The sequence below is a fragment of the Ahaetulla prasina genome, chromosome 3 (genome assembly GCF_028640845.1).
Source record: "Ahaetulla prasina isolate Xishuangbanna chromosome 3, ASM2864084v1, whole genome shotgun sequence".
NCBI lineage: Eukaryota > Metazoa > Chordata > Lepidosauria > Squamata > Colubridae > Ahaetulla > Ahaetulla prasina.
In genome coordinates, this window is record NC_080541.1 from 142958699 (window position 1) to 142982442 (window position 23744).

A 23744-nucleotide genomic window follows, 5' to 3' on the forward strand; every position below is an offset into this window, starting at 1 on the left:
CATGAGTTTATGGATGCCTTGTTACCCCAACTTAGGTCAAGAAACCTTGAGCTCAGTATTTCCAGTAGTGGATGTTCCTGTTTCAAAAGATCTTCTGAAGATAGCAAAAGTCTTTGCCTTCTTTTATATAAGAGCCCCTTCAAGGCTGTGAATTTGTTCTTTTTTTTTTTTTAATTATTCTAGCTGTGCACTCCAGTAGACTCTTGAGTGGCTGTAACTGTTGCTTTGAAATATATGCCACCGCAATAGTAGCAATAGCACTTAGACTTATATACGGCTTCACAGTGCTTTACAGTCCTCTCTAAGCAGTTTACAGAGTCAGCATATTGCCCCCAACAATCTGGATCCTCATTTTACTGACCTCAGAAGGATGGAAGGCTGAGTCAACCTTGAGCTGGTGAGACTTGAACTGCTGAAGTGCTGGCAATTGGCAGTCAGCAGAATCAGCCTGCAGCAGTACTGCATTCTAACCACTGTGCCACCACAGCTCAGTCGCTGCTGTTTTAAAGATTCGAACTGTTCAAAGTGGGTCTTGCATACTGTTTGTCCTGAATAAAAATCGTCAGAATACCGTAAACCAAGATACTGAAAAATTCAAATTTTCCCATTCGTCCATAACATTTGGCCATTACATTGCAGGTAGTGTGGGCTATTCTCACCCATAAGCAATACATCTGTCAGATTAGGGTTCACTGCCCCCATTCTGGTTCTTACTAAGAATCTGTAATGTTATTCCACTTTCTTTAAAGTTTGGAAGATTGCAAGGGCTGGTCCCCAGCAACTGGAAATTTTTGGCTTAGCTGCCACACAGCTTTTATTTGCTTATGTGCCGATAGACAACAGGAGTCACTTTCATCTCTCTATTAGCTCCAGCTGCACGAGGGTGTAGAGGAATCTCCTCATCCTCCATCTGTTGTTTAGCGAAATTCACAAAAACCTGTGGAAGAAAAGCAGAGAAATGTACAGCAAGAACTACCCTAGGAAGCCAGGTTCTGGTAGAAATTGAGATTATTAAAAAAATGACAAAATGTGTGATGATACCACAACACATACCCTGGCCTTTTTGTATTTGCATCCTGATATCTGATGCAATTACATTAGTCATGGGATTTATGTTGTGATGTCATGTTATCTGTTTATTTATTTATTTATTTTGTCACAACAATATATGTAGGTATCATACAAAAAGATTATATAGTATATAAACACTTATATGAGTAAATATAAGGAGGTATAAGCATATATATATATATAGGAAGAAGAAAAGAAAAAACAATAGGACAGGAACAGTAGGCACGTTTGCGCGCTTATGCACGCCCCTTATGGTCCTTATCTGCTCCTCTACAGACACTTAGGGGAGGAGATAAATCCAGAAGCTCTCCAGAAAATTAATAAGATTTAGATGAAAAAAAAATTAATCTTCCCCCAGTGAATTTCGTTCACAGGCTGATCTGGCAGAAATAATAGTATGCTAAGTTAGGGTGATTTTGAAAGTTGATATACTTAACAAAAAAAATTTCTGCAAACGAAATATTTTATTTTATATTTATGTATTTATTTAGGGAAATTTATATAGCAGCCTTCTCATTCACGAGTACTCTAGGTGGCTTACAGAAAATAAAAACACAATGTAGAAGGAATAAAATAATAAATAAATAAATAAATAAATAAAATAACCCCCCACTGCCCCCTCGGTAACAACACACACTCATATCAGCCATTTAATGGGCTCTATCCCTGGGTTCCCCAGGCCTGCTGGCAAAACCACATCTTCAGGGCCAACCTAATTTCTGGAGGGATGATGTTCCAGAAGGAGGGAGCCACCACGGAAAAGGCCCTTCTTCTGGGTCCCACCAGATGTACCTCCTTAGGGGACAGGACTCGCAACATTCCTTGCCTTTATAAATTTGCATTAAATCCATACAAAGGGGGTATAAGCAGCAATGGATCACTATTCTACAGAGACAGAAAAATATGAAACCAAACCAAACCATGATTATCATGAAATTCCTTTGTAACTTTAAAAAAATGTTTAAAAGATACCGTATGTTTCAGAGTATAAGACACACCGGAGTATAAGACGCAGCTTAGTTTTTGTGGAGGAAAATAGGGGGGGAAAAATCTGCCTATCAGATATTCATCTGGCTAGCATCCTTAGTCTGCTTAGCTTTAGCACATTAGTTTGCTGTTTTTTATTGCCTGCTTGGGGATAAAAAATAGCTTCTAAAGCACAACTGATCTTTGGAGGGAGAAGCAATGAGAAAAGCAGGCAAACCACGGAGATCGCTTCACTTGCTAGCGCCTCATTAGGGCTGGAAAAAAGCTTCACAGCTGAGAGTTGGAGGAAGCAGGCAAAGCATGGAAAATCGCTTCACTGAAAAAAAAGCTTAGCACGGAGATCTCTTCACTCACTAGCATCGCTAGCGCCTCGTTAAGGCTGAAAAAAAGCTTTGAAAAAGCTACATTCAGAGCATAAGACACACCCAAATTTTCAGCCTGATTTAGGGAAAAAAGTGCCTCTTATACTCCGAAAAATATGTCTATGATGTGACTCAACTGCACTTTCATATAAATGAGCTTCTGGGATTATCCCAATTTTTAATATACAGTACTGAGTTTCTGTGCCGTGTTTTCCCGAAAATAAGTCCTCCCCACAAAATAAGCCTTCCCCAAAAATATTTAAACGCATGCGTAGCCGGTCCCTGCCATTTCCTCTGGTTAGGGTTAGGGAGACAGAGCTGGAAATCAGGTAAGACAGCAAGAGGAGCCTTGTCTTGCACCACGTGCCCCAAAATAAGAAGACCCCCCAAAAATAAGGCCAAGTGCTTATTTCAGGGTTCAAAAAAATGTAAGACAGGGTCTTATTTTCAGGGAAACACAGTAGTTGGGCTGTTCACATTCACTTAGTGGAGAATTTCCATTTTCAGAATATTTTAGTTTACCTGATCTAGAGTAGTTTGTGAGATAGAGTATTCTTCAATATTTAGGTTCTCTTTGTTGGAGAGAATTAACCTAAAGATCTTGGCCAGTGAGTAGCTACATATTTGGTACTGCAGCATGTTATAGTGCTTTTCTCTTTGTATCCCTCTTGGAAAGTTCTGGCACATGAATTGTTCTACTTGGTTGAGATCTGGAAGTAATCCAAGTTTAGGCGCCTTGATTTTCATGGTAACAATGTAGCCATCTCCATATCTGTAAGAGATCCATGATTGATTATAAGTTTGTGCAGTGATATTCACATTTATTTTATGAGAAACTTCATAAAGGAAGCACATAATTATTAAATTACATACTTTCGTAAATCCTTAACCATGAACATGAGATATCAATCTTCAGCTTACTTGTATTTGAGATCCTGGATGGTGCCCAAACATTTGAAGGTGCCGTTAGCCATGATAGCTATGCGTGTACAGAGCGCCTCACATTCTTCCATGCTTATAAAATGAGAAACACATTGCACTTTACATTTGACATACAAAACAAGAATCTGATTTCAACAAATGGATCTTCTATGGTGACCTGGTGTGATTTTATCCTGTCTTTACATTAATGAGAAGAAAAAAACTTAAGAAGACAAAAAGTGGGGAGATTAAATCCTTTCCTAACAATAATCAGCTCCATTCCCACCTCAGACATTCAAGGCTAACTGATAAAACGAAGAGCAAGTTGCAAACTCAGGAACAGCTTGCACTATCTTAACTGTGCTCTCAGAAAAAACACAGTTTCACACACATCTGGTGTGATTTTATCCTGTCTTTACATTAATGAGAAGAAGAAAAAACTTAAGAAGACAAGAAGTGGGGAGATTAAATCCTTTCCTAACAACAATCAGCTCCATTCCCACCTCAGACATTCAAGGCTAACTGATAAAACGAAGAGCAAGTTGCAAACTCAGGAACAGCTTGCACTATCTTAACTGTGCTCTCAGAAAAAACACAGTTTCTTAAGAAGAGATTGGACAACCATTTGTCTGAAATGGTATAGGGTTTCCTGCCTGAGCAGGGGGTTGGACTAGAAGACCTCCACGGTCCTTCAAACTTTGTTAATACTAAGAATTTGGTAAGCTTTGCCATAAAAGAAGAAACTTGGTGAGATGAGTTGGACTACATTAGACTGCAATTCTCTTGGAATTTCATTGTAGGGGAGGTTTCTTAGTATTAGCAGCATAACAAAGTTGGAAGGGACCTTGGAGGTCTTCTAGTCCAACCCCCTGCTCAGGCAGGAAACCCTACAGCATTTCAGACAAATGGTTGTCCAATCTCTTCTTAAAAACTTCCTGTGTTGGAGCATTCACAGCTTCTGGAGGCAAGTTGTTCCACTGATTAATTATTCTGTCAGGAAATTTCTCCTTGGTTCTAGGTTGTTTCTCTCCTTGATTAGTATTCATCCATTGCTTCTTATCCTCCCTTCAGGTGCTTTGGAGAATAGCTTGACTCTCTTCTTTGTGAGCAGCCTCTCAAATATTAGATCAATTATCATTTCACACCTAGTCCTTCTTTTCATTAAACTAGACATACCTAATTCCAGCAACCGTTCTTTATGTTTCAGCCCGCAGTCCCCTATGTTATGTTCTGGAAGTAACGAGGCTGGAGACCAGGGTAGTGACAACAGCTCTTTAATATAGGGTGAACCCAGCAACAGGCTGGGGGAAAAACCTCTCCTTTTATACAGTTCTGCTGGAGGCTTCGTCCAATCAGCAACGTGCTGATTTCCCGCTCAAATATTTAAAGGTACAAACATGAATACATAACACTCCTCCCCTCCCAGAAAACACTTTGCCTCTATTTACATATTTATTTACATGTTATTTTTCGACGTAGTCACGCAAATAACCTGGGCGTCTCCTAGTTCTTTCAGACCTGCGCGGTTCAGTTCTGGGTGGTGTTTTGAGCTGGTCGGAGGGGCTGTTTTCTCCTCCCAGCTCTTTCTCTGGGCCAACGGGCCCCGGATTATTGGCAGACTCTTTTTCTTGGCCATCCGGCCTTGGATTACTTTTGTAATTTTCCTGCTGTTTCCCTCGGGAACCTGATGGCGTCGCTGGAACTCTGGGACCTCAGCTAAGTCTTGCGCCTCCGGGTCATTGTCAGCTGTGAATTCAAATGGGTATTGGTCATGATCTGTTTCATTTGGTTCGGTTTGATCAGTTATTCGTTTCCTTATCTGATCTATGTGGCGCCTCCACACTCGGTTGTCTTGTAGCTCTACCACATACGATTTTGGGCGGTTGTCTTTATGATTTGTCCTGCGAGCCAACTAGGGCCGTCCCCATAGTTTCGGGCCCACACTGGTCGCCTATGCCCATTTCCTTGTTTTTCTAGTTCCCCTTGTAACCCTCTGGTGTAATGGGATTCAAACGGTCAAGTGGGCACCGGAGTTTCCGCCCCATCAACAATTCGGCTGGGCTTCTGCCTGTAGCCGTGCTTGGGGTTCTGTGCTGAACGGCCAGAAAGAAATCTATCTTTGTTTGCCAGTCACCTGGCTTGAGCCTGGACAATGCCTCCTTAGCGCCCGGACGGAACGCCTGCAAGGCCATTCGATGCAGGGTGGAAAGGCGCAGAGAGGGCATGTCGGATGCCCTCCTCTGCCAGGTATTCTTCAAACTGGGCTGCCGTGAATTGCGGCTCATTGTCGGACACCAGAGTGTCCGCAACCCGTGAGTTGCGAATAGGTGGCGAGGGCTGCGATTACTGCTCGCCGTAGTGGATTTCATGAGTATGATCTCCACCCATTTAGAGAATGCATCAACAACCACTAGGAACGTTTGGCCGTGGAAAGGGCCAGCAAAATCAATGTGGATTCTTGACCAGGGCCCTTGGGGCTTTTCCCATTCCCTGACTGGGGCCGTTGGGGGTAGAGGTCTGGACTCTTGGCAAGCCTGGCATTTCCCTACCCTCTCAGCAATCTCTGTCCATGAGTGGCCACCACATAGCTTCTAGCTAACCCCTTCATCCTTACGATCCCTGGGTGACCCTCGTGGAGGAGGTCCAATACCTTTCCCCTTAATTTATCAGGAATTATTACACGATCACCCCATAACAGGCACCCCCCTTGAGCCGAGAGCTCCTCGCGTTTTTTAACAAATTCTTTGAACCGTTCGCCCGGCGCAGCGGGCCACCCTCTCTGTACCCAACCGAGTACAGTCCTTAATACAATGTCCCGGTATGATGCCCGAGCCACTTCCTTAGACGTGACTGGGCCAGAGTCCAAAGAGTCAATAAGTAGGACAGGCGTTCCCGGAGTGGGGTCTTCGATCGCCCCTGGTAGTGGGCATCGCGTCTGCATGCCCCACTTCTTTTCCTGGTCGATGCTGCAGCTTGTACGAATAAGCGGCTAAGAATATAGTCCATCGGGTCAGGCGTGGCGAAAGTGCCACAGGCGTTGGTGTCGCCAGCCAGTATTCCTAGTAGCGGTCTGTGGTCAGTCACGATTTCAAAATCCGCCCAAAAACATATTCGTGGAATTTTTAACCCCTGACACAATGGCTAGTGCTTCTTTATCTAACTGGCTGTAGTTCTCTCTGGGAGGACATCGTTCTAGAGTAAAAGCTATAGGGGCTTCTGTGCCGTTTGGAAGTCTATGGCTGAGTACAGCCCCACCCCATAAGGGAGGCATCGCAAACCAGCACTAGGGGTAATGAGTTGTGATATTGGATGAGCAGGCTATCACTTGAGAGCAGGTTCTTTACTGCTTCAAAAGCCCTATTTTCCGACTTTCCCAAGACCAAACAGTATTTTTCCTAAGAGCCTATGCAGCGGTTCCATAGCAGTTGCTTTGTTCTTTAAAAGACCGCGTAAAAATTCACCAACCCCAGGAATGCCTGCAGCTCTGCTTTGTTTTTGGGCGCTGGAGCCTTCCTAATTGCCTTGACCTTGCTCTCAGTAGGGTGAATTCCTTTCTTGTCTATCCGGTAGCCCAAGAAATCGACGAATTCAATTCTATCTGGCATTTGTTTGCCTTGACTTTTAATCCGGCTGTCCGAAAATGCCCAAAACCTTTCTTAACCGCTCCCCCAATTCCTCTATGTTTCCCCCTGAAATTAGGACATCATCGAAGTAGGGGACTACCCCTGGGAGCCCCTGCAGTAGTCGTTCCATTAGGTTTTGGAACAGCCCTGGTGCCACACTGACCCCAAATTGCAATCTGGTGCACTTGAAGGCCCCTGTGCGTTACAATCGTTTGGGCTTGGCTGTGCGGGCGCTCACGGGCAGTTGTTGGTAGGCTTGGGCCAAGTCTAACTTTGCAAAGACTTGCCCTTGCCCCAAAGAGTGCAATAAGTGTTGCACCACGGAACCGGGTAAGCGCTTTTCTGTAAGGCTTTGTTAGCGTCGCCTTGTAGTCAGCGCAAATTCTAATTGACCCGTCCGGCTTTATTGGGTGACGATTGGCGTCTCCCACTTTGCGTGATCGACTGGCACCAAAATCCCTGATTAATGAGCTTATCTAGCTCCTTATCGATTTTGGTTTTAGGGCAAAGGACTCTCCTCGCCTTAAGCCTAATGGGGCTACCTGGGGTCTAAGTTGAAGGAAATAGGGGTCCCCTTGTACTTGCCCAGGCAGTCCTTGAAGACATCTTCGAACTCGTTAAAGAGAATGTCTTTCAGGTTACAGTCACTTCTGTAGATGCCAGTCACTCCCATGCCCAGGGCACGAAACCAGTCTAGTCCTAACAGACTGGGCAGGGTCCCTTCGACGATCGTGATGGGCAGGGTCTTCTTATGTGGTCCGTACTCGACTCGGACGGAGGTGGTCCCTCGAACAGGGATGCGATTCCCCTGGTAGTCATGGATTCGCAGCCGTTGTGCTTGCAGGTGGCGCTCGCGACTGACGGCAGTGACTTCGCCAAAGTGTCCCAGGACATGATGGTGATCGCTGATCCCGTGTCTACTTGAGCCGGCACCGTACTCTCTATTTTTGGTTTGGTGAAGATCTTCTCCTCCACTCGGGTCGAGGCGCGGCCTATGACCACGGTTGTTTGGTTTGAATCCGCGCCTTTTTTGTTTGAGCCAATCGCGGGTCGCCTTGCCGATTCCGCGCTCTGATTGGCCGATTTAAATTTTCGGCGGGAAGGTTGGGCGCTCGACAAACTTGAGCTAGGTGCCCTTCTTCCCACCGCCGACATGTTGCGTCCTTAAACTTGCAGCGTTGGCGCTGGTGTTGACCCCGCAGCTTCCGCATTCGCCTCGGTCCCCTTTGTCGCGTTTCTCGGCACGGCAGACCCTTCCTCATCTTCACCGTCGGATTCGGTCTGAACCTCCTCCTGGTGCACTGGGGTTGGCTTCGCCGCTTTGGTGGACCGCTTTTGCAGTGTCTCCGCCGCTTGGGTGGACATTTCATGTGCTCTGGCTTCGCCCAGAGCGTTGACCAGCGTTAGGTTGCTCTTTGCTAGCAGCCGCCGCAAACGGATGTCTCGGACCTCGGATGAGTTGCTCGAGGAGCACCTCGCCCAGGTCGCGTATCCGCAGTCCTTGACGCTTCCTGAGGGCGCCATGTAGTCACCTATGGATTCGCCTCCATCTGTCTTCGCCTCCAATTCAAACCGCCGCACGTATTTGGACGGCGCAGCGGCGGTTCTTTAATAAAGTCTGTAGAGTTGGCCACGACACCGATTGTAACGGCGTTGGCTCTGCCAGGGCTTCCGCGATATCAATGACCTCCGGACCGCAGTGGCTTAAGAAATAAGCCCTTTTGCGGTTATCTGGAACTCCTTGCAGTTCGTTGGCTTCTAGAAAGCTTTCGAAACGGGTCATATATGTTCCCCATTTCTCTTTAGCCGGGTCAAACGGTGCGGGTGGAGTGTAACTGGCCATCTCCGCTTTTCTGCCCTGTGTTTGCTGGGTTCGGGTCTATCGTGCTTCAGCTCGGTTCTGGTTCTTCTTAGCCTCGAGATCCCATCCTCGTCGCCAATGTTATGTTCTGGAAGTAACGAGGCTGGAGACCAGGGTAGTGACAACAGCTCTTTAATATAGGGTGAACCCAGCAACAGGCTGGGGGAAAAACCTCTCCTTTTATACAGTTCTGCTGGAGGCTTCGTCCAATCAGCAACGTGCTGATTTCCCGCTCAAATATTTAAAGGTACAAACATGAATACATAACACCCTAATTATCTTTGTTGCTCTTCGTGCACCCTTTCTAGCATCTAAACATCTTTTTTACATCATGGCAACCAAAACTGGATGCAGTATTCCAAGTGTGGGTTCTCATTGTTCTCATTGATTTTTTCCTACCTATTCTATTTTCTCCAAAAAATGATAAAGAATTGGTAATGCTGGCAGTCATCAATCTTTAATTTTATTTTATTCATGTTTTAGGATTTACAAAGCTTTTCAACAAGCTTTTGCTGTACATTCACACTGTCTCATAGGATCTATATGCTATTGTCTTTCATTGGCAGCATTCTCATGTTTAACCATTCTTTCTCAATGTTTTGTTTTGCAAAGCTGTTTTTTTTAAAAAAAAAATCATAGCAAATAAAAAGCAGGTGCAAATCACCTGCAAGACTTCTAGAGGACAGTCAAGGCATTTCTAAGACTGAAACACCTGTATTTTCCAAGTGTGAGGTAGCCGTTTCCCAAAGCTTTGGGGGTGGTTACTAGACCAATTTTCTGATATTCTCAAGTGATATGAAGACCTCTTCTCTGCTGCCTCCTACAATAGATTAAAAATGAAGTGGAGAGCAGGTACACTCCCAATTTAAAAAACTGAAATATATTGCTGTCATTGTATAATGTATGTAGTATGTACCTTTCTGAAGCCATTTTAGCAAAACCTAAACTCTAAAGATTTATAGTGCAGGTGGGAATAATTAAACATTATTATCAGGACACAAAATTGTAATTTTGAAAAAGTAAAATAAGGAGACAGTAGAGTATTATTGTAAAGCACACTGGGATGGGCTGAGACAAACGAGTTCAATTCCCCATTCCTCTATCAAGTTAATTCAATGACTTGAGCCAGTCATTATCTCCCAGCTTATTCTATTTCAGCAGGCTTGCTGTGGAGATAAAATGCCAGGAGACAATAATTGCTTGAAGGAAGGGCAGAATCAAGGGGCTGAGGACACTCCCTGTCTTAAGAAAGTGAAGGGGAAAGGTAGGCTTTTACTTGACATGGGAGCTTTCCAGCTGAAATCTGAAGTGGAGCAAACCAGGGTGAAATCCAGCAGGTTCTGCAGAACCGGTAGCGGAAATTTTGAGCAGTTCAGAGAACCAGCAAATACCACCTCTGGCTGGCCCCAGAGTGGAGTGGGAATGGAGATTTTGCAATATCCTTCCCCTGGAGTAGGGCAGGAATGGGGATTTTGCAGAATCCTTCCCCTGCCACGCCCACTAAGCCACACCCACCAAGCCACATCACGCCCACCAAGCCACGCCCACAGAACCGGTAGCAAAAAAAAATTGGATTTCACCACTGGAGCAAATGCATCTGAATGAGCTGTGAGTGCTAACCAGGATGTGTGATTCAATTTATCTTGAGGGGAGTAGGACTTACATTACCTGTGGGAGGTAAGAACCACAGCTCTCCCATCTCTGATCACACTGAAAATTGAGTTCCATAAGAAGCGTCTGGACTGAGGGTCCATTCCCGTAGTTGGTTCATCCTGTGAGAACAGGAATATAGCAACGAGTAAGTTTTCTCAAGAACAGATGGTGAAGCAGTCCCCTCCCTTGTAAGCAAAGTAATATTCTCAGAGTTCCAGTTATTTATTTGTATCCCACCTTTATTATTTTTACAAATAACTCAAGGCAATGGACATATACAACACAATTTCCTCCTTGCTTACTCTTTCTTCCTCCTTGCTTACTCTTGCATGTGCTAAAAGGTAACTTTTTCAAGGATGCTATTTGTCTCATCCTTCAGAAGAAAAGGTGTACCTCAGCTATCAGAATTGTATAAAATAGCATGACCTACCTCAGCAGCATTCATTTAGGAGGAAAGGAAAAAACAGCAAAAAAGCAGACCATTAGCAGATTCTGCAAAGAGCTATTCCAAACCAAAAGTAACTATGGTGTAGAACAGGGTGTCAAACTCTTGACGTCATGGCGTCATCATGTGACGTATCACGACTTTTTCCTCCTTCGTTAAACCGGGCGTGAGTGTGTCAAGCACGTGACACATCCAGCCTGCAAGTTTGACAGCCCTGGTGTAGCATAGGTCTTTGCGCCTGACCTATAGTGGTAGGATAAAGCTTTGGGTCCCAAAAATTATTGAAGAAGATTTCTTCCTCAGTTTTCCAGAGCTGTTTTGGCAATTAATAGTTACCTTATCACAAAGCTACTTACTAGCAGGACTAAGGGAGGGCAACCTATCAGTGCAATAGCAGTGGAAAGTTTCCGCTTGGTGCCACCACTGTACGTTCCTGCCAACTGATCTGCATTTTGCGACAGACCAAGTTTCTGAATTCCCCACTCTGCCACCTGTTGAAAAAGAAATCAAGACCTTGACATCTATGTAAAATATTGTGGTTTTAATTCAGTCCATTATACGAATGTATAACTGGGACTCTCACCAAATGGCCTACCCCAATCTGGTATCAAAACTACAATGATTTCCACGAAGGATGGTCATAATCTGGAGGACATCAGATAAGGGAAGCGATGCTTCAATGGGAAGCTCATGTCCTTTAGTATTATCAATCTCTGGTATACCTTACATACACGTTGAATTAATATTATGTTCTGGTAATATTCCAGTGGAAAAGGAGCCAATGGGAAATGGAAGAGCAGAAAGTCATAGTAGAAGGGAATAGAATGAAGCTGGAGTTGAAAACTAGAACTAATTTTGGAGGACTTCCAAATGAAATTGATACAGATATGCATCTCACACATGATTTTAGGGATGAGATTGCCAAAATCTAAAGGGCTTTGAAAGAATTTATGCCTTTATTCTGGACACCCATGATACCATGTAATGGTGCCTACTGTCTGAAAAAGTTGTTAATCCACCCACCAAGCCAGAAACGGTGGGGAGTTTCATGATCATGCTTAACTAAAACCAGACAAACCACATGATGGCTTAATGAGAACCCAGCCTCTGAGAAAGGTTTTACCATTTTGCAATGAGTGCTGGAAGAGTTCAGCCCATGCACGTCACACTGCGAGATTCATAGTTTTTATTTGTCATATACATATGCATGTACAAGATTTTTACTCTAGCTGAAATGTATTGCTATAGCATTTACTGTACTAACCCAATCTAATGCAATACCGACACCATATGTGTAACAGTTACTGTGAATATGTAGTGCTATACCTTGAGCTAGCCCCACTGCAAGCTTAAGCAAGAACAACTCCACTATTTTAAGTTTCATGTGTGCACATTTTAAAATATACTCTGTAGCAGGGGTGAAATGCTCCCAGTTCGGACCGGATTGCGTGATCCGGTAGCGATTGGGGTGGGTAGTTCGGAGAACCGGTAGCAAAAATTCCTCCCCCCCCCACTGCCCACGCCTCACTGTTCCTCTTCTCTGTCCCTGAAGCTCTCGGTGATGATATAGCTGCAAACGGCCTTAAATGACTGCCACCGCGCTTCAAAGGGCTGAACTACAGCTGATCAGACCGGTGCCTCTATTTTTAAAGAAGGTAGACCGATGCCTCCCAAAAAAAGGCAATTGGTAGACCGGTGCCTCTATTTTTAAAGAAGGTAGACCGGTGCGCTCCCAAGTTTTGTATACTTTATTATTTTTATTATTTATTATTATTGGCCATGCCCATTCAGTCATGTGACCACCAAGCCACACCCACCAATTAAGCCGCGCCCACAGAACCGGTAGGGAAAAAATTTAGATTTCACCCCTGCTCTGTAGATTGAAGAACCTGTTTTGTAGTTCAATTTCACCATGCGCAAGACTGCTACGTAGTAATAGAAACAATAGCCTCTGGTGGCTCAGCAGACTAAGTCTGTCTATTATTAATACAGCTGCTTGCAATTACTGCAAGTTCAAGTCCCACCAGGCCCAAGGTTGACTCAGCCTTCCATCCTTTATAAGGTAGGTAAAATGAGGACCCAGATTTTTGGGGGCAATAAAGTTGACTTTGTATATAATATACAAATGGATGAAGACTATTGCTTAACACAGTGTAAGCCGCCCTGAGTCTTCGGAGAAGGGCGGGATATAAATTCAAATAAATAAAAAACAATAGCAGTGCAGTGTGCAGGGCCAAGAAGACAATGCAATTTACATACAAGTTAAGTACGTATTTTTTCTTTAAAAGTTTAATCAATATGACCAAAACATGCACAGAAAATAAAGTATAATTATCCCTACCCTCTCAACTTCAGCTTCTGGGACACCACGCAGACGGGCATAGAGAAACAAATGTTCTCTTCCTGTCAGTAGTTCATCAATAGCATCGAATTGTGGGCAATAGCCCATATTTTGGTGAACATCCCAGATTTGGGTCAATATGCTAGCAAAGTCAAAGTGATAAAAGAAAAAAAGAAAAGAAAAATCTTTACAAAGCCAGATTTAATCAGAAGAGAGATAAAAAGTATTCAGCTAAAGTATAACAATAATTTAATAAAAGAATACCTTGCAATTAAAAGGTTAAAGCCACACATTAAGTAATTGATTAGAATAAATCAAGTTAATTCCTTGTTCGTTAAATCTTGACTGATTATTCAAAATGGCCTTATATTAAAATAAACACAGATTAAAATATTATTCACTTCTACCATCTGATGAAATAAGACAACTAAACATACACCTTCTGGAAATAATGTGGAAAGAGGAGTTTGTTCTTCCATCTGCACCGAATTATAACCTTTGCAAACAATACAAAGTTGAGTACACGCTAAATTTTAAAATGATATTCCTATCCACTATAACGTTTCAAATCCTCGCTGTAGACTCATATCTGCGTAGGCAGAACAGCCAACTTCAAGATCACATACAGATTATACACGGAAGTGTATGGAACGCTGTTACCTTCCCACCAAAGTGGTACCTATTTATCTACTCGCACTTGCATGCTTTCAAATTGCTAGGTGGGCAGGAGCTGAAGCAAGTAAAGGGGAGCTCACTTTGTTGCGCAGCGCTCAGATCTTGAACCTGAGCCATTATACAGAGTAATAAGTGTTTTCTCCATATCCCTAACAGGAAATAAAGAGCTATTGTTAAGGGCAATGTGATGGCAATCACCAATTAGTAGATATAAAGAAACATCTGTGGATCTTTGAACTCAACTGTTCCGACATTTGTCAGGACTTACCTATGACCAACGACAACAGCATCTCCTGATGTTACTTTAATATCTCCAGTCAGCATTTTGAACGTTGTCGTCTTACCAGCACCATTCACACCCAAGAGACCAAAGCACTAAATTATAATTTAGGACACACTGGTTACTTCTAGAGCTTTACAGGAAAAGAAATAATTCAAAATGCATTGCGTAACTGAGACATAACTCACCTCTCCGGGACGAACACCAACACAGAGTCTGTCTACTGCTGGTATACGTCTTCCTGCATAGATCTGGAATAAGAATTTTTTCAACAGAAACCCTCACGTGAAGACAGTTGAAGGATATGTATTATTTAAAGAGGAAAATGCAGCTTTCTCCAACTAGGCAGTCGCCAGATACTGTGGACTATTGTTCTTTTGCCCAGTCCCTGTTGTCTTGAGCATGGCTAATTGAAAGATACTTGTAACTGTATTCCAAAATATCTGGATTGTACCAACTGGAGAAAACCAGCACAACACAACAGAAAATAATATGCAAACAACCCACCAAATTAAATATTCATTATTACAGATAGTCCTTGACTTAAGACCAATTATGATGGATCTCCATAGGTGTATTTATGACCCAGTACTGAAGTTCTTGCAGCTGCCCCCTCTAGTCACATTTACAGCTGTTTGCAGTGTCCTGCAGTCACATGACAGCGTTTTATGACCTTTTTTGCCAAAAGCTGGCATCTACTTCTAGTTTTCAGCAAAATGGCCCCATGGTGAACAATTGGTTTGCTTAAGAACCATGACGTTCACTGAACAAATGCCACAAAAAAAAGTTGCAAAATTTTGTCACATGGGTGACTCACTTTACAATTGCACGACTTACGACCTTAATGGACAGGATCCATTGTGGTTTTAAGTCGAGGACTACCTGTAATAGCAAGTCAAGATTTAAAAAAACCCTACAGACATGCATTATTTTATATACAGCTTACATAACAAAGTATTACAGATATGTCTTCCAGAATATTGATTTTCATATAATATATGCAATGATATATTTATATAAATAGAGCTAGTGGTGTAGTGGTTAAGGCATCAGGCATCAGAAACCAGGAGAGTATGAATTCTAGTCCTGCCACAGATGCAAAGTCAACTGAGTTGCCTTGGACCAGTCACTCTTTCTCAACCCTAGGAAGGAGGCAATGGCAAACCACCTCTAAAAAAACCTTGGCAAGAAAACTGCTGGGCTTATCTAGGCAATTTCTGAGAATCAGACACAATTGAATGAAATACCAGTACACACACACACACAGAGAGAGAGAGAGAGAGAGAGAGAGAGAGAGAGGGAGAGAGAGAGACCATTTTTGTTTTAATTTTCTCAGGATATCTGCAAACATACATACAAGGCAGAGTGCTGAAGAATCCCCAAATTCCAGACTCGTTTCCCGAGAAACTACAAACCTATCCATATTCAATGTTACAGCTGCTAGAGTGATTATCAATAAACAGCTCTCTTTTGCAGGGATTTAGTTTGATCTTGTCGTAATACTTCCCAGCCTTCATAACACCAAGGCACTGGCATAGGTAGTACTAACTACCTGACTCTGTGGTCTCTTCTCAAAATCCCAAAATCTTCAACCAAAAAACTGTCCACTATTGACCTCACCCCATTCCTAAGAGGTCTGTAAGGGGCGTGCATAAGAGCACAAAAGTGCCTACCGTTCCTGTCCTATTGTTCCCTTTCATTATATCAAATTAATACTTTTGCTTATATATATATATATACATATTTTAGCCTATATTTTATATTTTATACATATTTTAGCCTATATATATGTTTATATGATGTGTTGTTGTTTTTATGTCAATGTTTGCATATACTGTTGTTACAAAATAAATAAATAAATAAATAAAAAATAGGACTCCAGTGGCATTTCCCTCCTGGCTGTGTGAGATGCTGGCTTTGTTTGAAAGCTGAATCTCTTTTTTCCTTCTTGAAATTGGAGCAACCACAGTATTTTCTTTTGTAATTAGTTTTTTTTCTCCTGCACCTCTGTAGAGCTGGAGGTAATTTCATTCTTCAATTGATAGGAACTTTTGCCTCACCTTGTCTTCACTAATACACTATTATTTCATAGGCTTTTCAAGACCTGTCAGTACCTGTCAAATGTGCAGGTCCCCTATAAACAACCTCCTAGACTTGTTTATTTTATTTTTTAAATAGACAAGCAGATAGATGCAGACATAATGAAATCAGATAGAGATGGATGTGTGACTGTGCAAGCAGATTATTTTCTTTCTCTTTTATGTGGATTAGAATAATTTGTGTTCTTTCAGTTCATTATTAACTAACATAATACGCTTCTTATTCCCAGAGTTTTGAGATCAGTAGAAGAGAAGATGGTCACAAGTTGATTTTAACCTTTTTTTTTTTTTGAAAAATTGGGAAGTGGAAATGGTAGTGCTGAGGAATCCCCTTTATAGGAATTGAATGGAATTAGACCATGTTTACAGATTACAAATAATGAGGCTTAGATGTTGGTGAAGTAAAGTAATAAGGGATTACAATAAAATTTTTCTTAATATTTAGGTATTTAACAACTGTGGAGTCACTTAATAAATTTTACAACTTTGCTTTACAATTGTCACAATTTATGATCATAATGACAGACTCCATTGTGGTCACAAATTGAGGACTATCTGTAATCCTTAACTGAATTGAGACACTATCTGTGTTGTAGAAATACATACGTATCAATCCTGTAATGGCAATAAGTGACAATTCTACATCTCAAGAAAAAAATAAAACAAATAGGCCAGTCAGCTCTTCCGCATCACACTCAGGAAAAAACAGATGGGGGAGAAAATTTTGTTTCTTCTTGATGCCTAACAGCAAAACGTCCTGGTCACCCCTGAAGTGCCTCAAACAAGCAAGTATTTCTTAATTTTTTTTTTCCAAGGCAAAGCTAAAGGACACAAATATTTTAGAATAATTCCTGAAAAATTACCTTAGTCAATTCCTGCAACTTCAAAATATAGTTTTGTCTACCTCCTTTCATTATTCGCTTTCTTTCTTCTGCAACGTCCTCATCTTCATCCATAATAGGCCCCAGAGTATTTTTGAGAAACCTGAAAAACTCAGAATAAGTGAGTTGTAAATCAGCTTGTACTTGAAAAGCAGCCTAAAGGTAAAGGTAAAGGTTCCCCTCACACATACGTGCTAGTTGTTCCCGACTCTAGGGGGCGGTGCCTATCTCCGTTTCAAAGCTGAAGAGCCAGCGCTGTCCGAAGACGTCTCCGTGGTCATGTGGCCGGCATGACTCAATGCCAAAGGCACATGGAACGCTGCTACCTTCCCACCAAAGGTGGTCCCTATTTTTCTACCTGCATTTTTTACGTACAGCTAAGTTGGCAGAAGCTGGGACAAGTAACGGGAGCTCACCCCGTTACGTGGCACTAGGGATTCGAACCGCTGAACTGACGACCTTTCGATCAACAAGCTCAGTATCTTAAGCCACTGAGCCACTGCATCCCTTGGAAAGCAGCCTATATGGATCCCATTTTCATGGCGGATGTAAGCACTGGCACCTCCCACCCCAACAATATTTATTACCTCTCTAAAACAAATTTCAGTACAAGACCTCTGAAGCCAGGAGTTTCTCCACGTACCATCTTGTAGACAAGAAACTGTGTTGTAAAAGAAGATTCAGAATGAAATAGACCACACCTTGCACTGCCAGGGCTAGCATGTGTTTTCCAGCAAAATCCCAGCGCAATGGATTCGAGACACGTTCTTCTCCTTTAGAATGAAACCAGCAAAAATCAGTTTGAATGGCCCAATGATGAAATACAGTTTTTCAGAAACAGAGAATTTCCCCCTCCTGTCATCAACTGCTCAGATCCAATTCATGCAATTGGAGATCAGAAACTGAGTTAACTTACCACACACCACTGATTTAAATTTATATACTTCTCTGTGCCAATGAGGTGTATCAGATAAAAGATTTTTGTTTGTTTTTGATATGAAAATATCAAATTGGTATTTGCATATATATATTTTTTAAAAAAACAAGGGATGCCAAAGCAGGAGGATGGATCCATTCTGGTTAGAATTTAAAGAATCATTTTGTCTGATTCTCCTCTTTATCTGTCTGGATATCTTTTTAATGTGCATCCAGTGGTCCAGAATACACTGCCAGGACAAAAGCAGGATAAAAGATTGGGAAAGGAGATGCGTAGACAACCAAACTGTGCAACATCTTCTGCAGGCATTTATCTCTGAGGCTGGATACTGCCAGGTAAAGGGGTGCTTATTCCTGAGTAATCTTGGAACCAGATTTTAGGTCTATCCATCTGTCAAAACTCTGAGGAGCAGTCTAACTCCAATAGAATAGATGGATGGATGGATGGATGGATGGATTTAGTTAGTTAGTTAGTTAGTTAGTTATTTTATTTGTCAAACATGTATAAAATAACAGAAACATGAATATGAATACAGGAAATGGATACGAATAAATATGGACAGTAGGACAGGGACCGTTGGCATGTTGGTGCGCTTATGCATGCTCCTTACAGACCTTTTAGGAATGGGTTGAGGTCAACAGTAGACAGTCTAAGGTTAAAGTTTTGGGGGCTTGGGGAAGAAACTACAGAGTCAGGTAGTGCATTCCAGGCATTGACCACTCTGCTGCTGAAGTCGTATTTTCTGCAATCGAGTTTGGAGAGGTTTACTTTGAGTTTGAATCTATTGTGTGCTTGTGTATTATTGCGGTTGAAGCTGAAGTAGTCATTGACAGGTAGCAGATAATTTTGCATACTACACTTAGGTCAGACCGTTTTTGGTCCATCTCACTCGTTCTAGCAGAAGAGCATTACATTGTATCCTCTCTGCCAAATAATTTTGGTTCCAGAAGAAGAGCCTTTTCTGCTGTGACCCCCAATCTCTGTAATATTGTCCTCTGGAGCTGGGACCTTCCCCTTCCCCACTCCTGGCTTTCCAGAATAGCCTTAAAACCTGGCTTTGCCAGTTCACTTGGCCTCCTATGTTTGGGGTGGTTAATAGGGAGAAGAGAAGATACCCATCCTTATGTCACTTGTTCTGTTACTTCTTAGTTTCTTATGTATTCCTATTAATTGTAATATTTTGCATTATTATTTTTTTACCTTTCTATCGTATTGTAAGTTGCCCAGAATTACTGTAACAGTGAGGTGGGCAGTATATAAGTTTAATAAATAAAAATAAAGATCCACCTCTTCCTCTAGGGAGAACAATTGGTGGTTGTTTTTCCCCTCTGGCAAGGGACACCAGAGAAATTGGCAATTTTCTTTAAGTTATCCTGTGTGAATCTATGAAGACAGTGCCAGTCGGTGGCCTCATTACTGAGGCAGAATCACACTCAGCAATGAAGGCAGAGTACACCAGCATAATTTTGTGCCAACTCATGGACTGCAGGAAGGGAAATTAACATGGGGGAAAAAATACTCAAGACAAGGGTCTTTCTGTACCTAGCCTTAAATATTTTATTTCTTGATTAAGTTGATTAGGACGTTAATGCATTCTTAAGCTAGGGAAAGGAAAATATTTACCGTATATACTCGAGTATAAGCCGAGTTTTTCAGCACGTTTTTTGTGCTGAAAAACGTCCCCTCGGCTTATACTCGGGTCTATACGGCTTATACTCGAGTTTTGTTTTTTTTAAGCCCCTCGGCTTATACTCGAGTATATACGGCTTATACTCGAGTTTTTTCTTTTTTTCACATTTTACCGGACGGAGCGGGGAAGCCCTGCGGGTGCAGGGAGAGGGGGGGGCGGGGGAGCCGCCAGCCTTCTCAGCTGAGGGAGGGAGGGTTTCCCCAACCGGTAGGTGCCTCATTTCCCACCCTCGGCTTATACTCGAGTCCCCAGTTTACCCCAGTTTTTGGGGTAAAATTGGGGACCTCGGCTTATACTCGGATCGGCTTATATTCGAGTATATACGGTAATTCCACTGCCCTCAGCTGACAGCCCTGTGGGGAAGAAGAAGAAGCAAAGGTATACTTAAGCAAGCCTCTGATATTCTACAATCTCTTTCTATTTGAAGGTATCAAACGTCAAGAAGGTTTTATGTTTAGTGTTAAAGGGCTCTTATATTTGTCGTCATAATTGCACATATGAAAGAAATTGGGCAAATTTGCCAGGTTAGTAACACTACAGATCTCGCACGTCTCTCTCTAAATAATTGAGGAAACATCCAAGGCACAGTTTTGCAATATTTCATTCAGAGTTGCTGACCGAGTCATTTCCCATTGAGGGGAAATATTGCTATGGCCAGCTTCATCTCCCAGGATTTCTTCCCTAACCCCTCCCTTTGGCACTATTTGCTCCAAGGGGCAGTTTGATCACTCATCCTGTAGAATGGCTGGTTGTGGGGGCTTCCACTATTTTTTTCTTGTAGAAAAAAACAAACACAGTTGGGGAATAATCAACAGCGCCTCAGAGAGAAAGCCCAATCAGGGAGTGGTAAGGACAGCCGAGAAGATTATAGGTCTTAGGAAGCTGGCTTACTGTCATTCAGGATACTGCTTATAAGCGCTATGGGCTTACAGCTCAAAGCATTGTTAGAGATCCCACCCATCCACTTCACAGACTGTTTATGTTGCTCCCCTCTGGGAGGAGGTTTCAAAGTATTTCTAGCAGGTCTACCAGATTCTGTAACAGCTTTGTTTCCCATGCCATCCGTCTGCTAAACTCTCAAGATTCATTTCTCTCACCATGTGCATGTATACATCCGAACTAGACTGTGTTGTTTCTCCGTGTCATATAATATATATGGGTATTTCCTGAAGATGAAACTCAAATACTTTGGCCACCTAATGAGAAGGAAGGACTCACTGGAGAAGAGCCTAATGCTGGGAAAGATTGAGGGCAAAAGAAGAAAGGGACGATAGAGAATGAGGTGGCTGGATGGAGTCACTGAAGCAGTAGGCATGAGCTTAAATGGACTCCAGAGGATGATAGAGGATGGGAAGGCCTGGAGGAATGTTGTCCATAGGGTCGCGATGGGTTGGACACAACTTCGCAGCTAACAACAACAATGCGTAATTTTGTATTTATTTATTTATTTTGTCATGTTTATGTAGTATATATTAGAGGTGGAGTCCCTTTGAGAGCTATATGCAACAAAATTTCATTTTAATGTATGCCAATTAGTATACATTCAGAGTGGCAATAAAGTTATTCTAAGTCTAAGTCTAACAGGATGATGGGATTTTCTCTCAGATAGAGGCAGCAACAGGGTTCATAGCAGATAGTTATACAGGCAAGACTGAGGGCTGAGTGAAAATGTTTTCCCTCCTTGTTCAAAGCATGGATAAAGTGCAGGAGATTCAGCCAAGTAGCAGTTCATGACTGACTTCAATATACAGCATCCTAGAACAATCTCCCATCTTTTGGTACTTACCAAAACGTGCATAGACATCTATCACAGCTTGGTTTATGGCTAAGTCAAGGAGTCCACGACCCAAGCAGAAATGAGGAAAGATCAAAAATATTTTTTTTAATGTTTTGTTGAATTTTAGGAGAGGCTGAAAAAGAAACACAGATGCTAGTCTTGCTCGAATTCACAAGATTCCTCCCTAACTTACAAAAAAAAACACCCAACTTTTTTTTTATTGAAAAGGTTTTACAAAACTTTTTTTGTAAAACTTTTTCAATTAAAAAAAAAGCAAAATAAAAATAAAAATAAAAATGATTGAGTTTAGAATGAGATGCCAGATGGCAGGTGTGAAAGACCAGGACAATGCTTGAAGTTCCAATTAAGCTGATTTATTACAATTCATGCCTACACACAGGAATCTCATCAACTAAAGGTTATCACTATTTTAGCACTAGATAAGGTTTAGCTCAGTGGTGGGTTTCAACTTTTTTTATTACCGGTTCTGTGGGTGTGGCTTGGTGGGCGTTTCATGGCTTGGTGGACGTGGCTTGGTGGGCGTGGCAGGGGAAGGATATTGTAAAATCTCCATTCCCTCCCCACTCCAGGGGAAGGTTACTGCAAAATCCCCATTTCCTCCCGATCAGCTGGGACTTGGGAGGCAGAGAATAGAAGAGGGGGGGGCTAGTCACATTTTTTACTATTGGTTCTCCGAACTACTCAAAATTTCTGCTACCGGTTCTCCAGAACTGGTCAGAACCTGCTGAAACCCACCTCTGGTTCATCTGAATTCAAGAGGGATTGGAATTAGTCAATTTGTGGCTACGTAGTGACACTAGGCTGATTCCTCTTTTGATCCTACCCTCAGGTTCTGCCACTCCTTCTCTTACACCAGATTACTGGTATACATCCTCATTAATAGCATCTTTTAATGTGAAGATGTGACAGTAGGAAATCAGGAAATCTGGATAGCAGAATTTTTTTTCCTGAGAAAAGGAACATGATGGAACCAATAAAAGAGATTTCCTCATTTTGCAACATCTCTATATAATTTTCCAGAATATCTGATTATCTTATGCTGGAACATTTAGACATAGTGCAAAGGTTCGTGAATATCAAATGTTTTCTGATTCTTTCCATTGGAGCAGCTGCTCCTTTTAACCTCTCATTATCTCTTAAAGCTTATGAAGCATATATTGAACCATGTCCTGACATAATGGAGCATAGCTAATGTATGCTACTCTCATTACAACTGAACCTAAGAAAAGTCACTCACCGCATTATTTTCAAAGAGGTCCAGAATAAACGTAATGGCACTGGTGTTAATACCAATGAAGAGATTAACGCAAGACAAGACAACATAGGCAGTGCTGGGGACACTAAAAAAGCAGGATGCAGGGTACATCATAGGAATTATGGCCCATCTGTATACAGAACAATGAGAAACAAAAATGGTATAATTCAATTAATCAAAATATACAGTCATAGGCCCCACTCCCCAAGGGTGGTGTAATAAACAATAAAGTGGTTAAATGATGAATGAAATATGGCCATGTTGTTAGAGACCATCTTTCAATAAAACAAACAAAGCCATTTTGTTATTTGTCTGCATAAAGATTCACCCTTCCAGTGCCCGTTTATTATTCAGGCCAGCTGACAAAGAACATTTGAAACCATTTAAAAGAGCAGATACTTTATAAAAAGGGTTGTTTATTCCTTTATTTGTAAACTTATTCAATTTATGTGGTTGCTCATTTGCTATGTGACTTTGGGCAGCTAGCTAGCAACCATCTAAAAACATCAACAATATAGGAGCCACATAAATTACTTGAAGCCAGCTCACCTAACTTACTGAGCCAATGCTGGAGGGAAGAGCCTGGTCTTCAAGGCTTTATCAAAAATAGGTAGAATTAGGGTTATCTGGTTATCTGATTCAGTTTTCTTGCCATGTACATGTATTCACCCGGAGTAGACTGTGTTGTTTTTCTGTGTCATATAACATAGGTGGGTATATATATATATAACTTTGTATTTATTTGTTTATTTGTTTATATATATAAATAAATAACAACTATTCTAAAAATACGAGTTTCAGGTATTACACGTGCAACGGCCAAATTGATTAATGGCATATAAAGGCAGAGATCTCTGCAATGGTA

General features: G+C 41.9%; 1 protein-coding gene across 1 annotated transcript in view; it reads right to left on the reverse strand.

The window, feature by feature from the left end:
• Positions 1-476: 476 nt before the first annotated feature.
• Positions 477-23744, reverse strand: part of ABCA4 (ATP binding cassette subfamily A member 4) — a 135903-nt gene continuing 112635 nt past the window's right edge. The window contains exons 38-49 of the mRNA XM_058177590.1: positions 22862-23009; positions 21613-21736; positions 17843-17972; positions 17182-17302; positions 14408-14470; positions 14208-14314; positions 13265-13406; positions 11280-11414; positions 10494-10597; positions 3342-3434; positions 2943-3192; positions 477-937 (exon numbers count right to left, since the gene is read on the reverse strand). Of these exons, the coding sequence (XP_058033573.1) occupies positions 815-937; positions 2943-3192; positions 3342-3434; positions 10494-10597; positions 11280-11414; positions 13265-13406; positions 14208-14314; positions 14408-14470; positions 17182-17302; positions 17843-17972; positions 21613-21736; positions 22862-23009 (1540 nt within the window). The 3' untranslated portion in view covers positions 477-814. The remainder of the gene's footprint in view (positions 938-2942; positions 3193-3341; positions 3435-10493; positions 10598-11279; positions 11415-13264; positions 13407-14207; positions 14315-14407; positions 14471-17181; positions 17303-17842; positions 17973-21612; positions 21737-22861; positions 23010-23744) is intronic.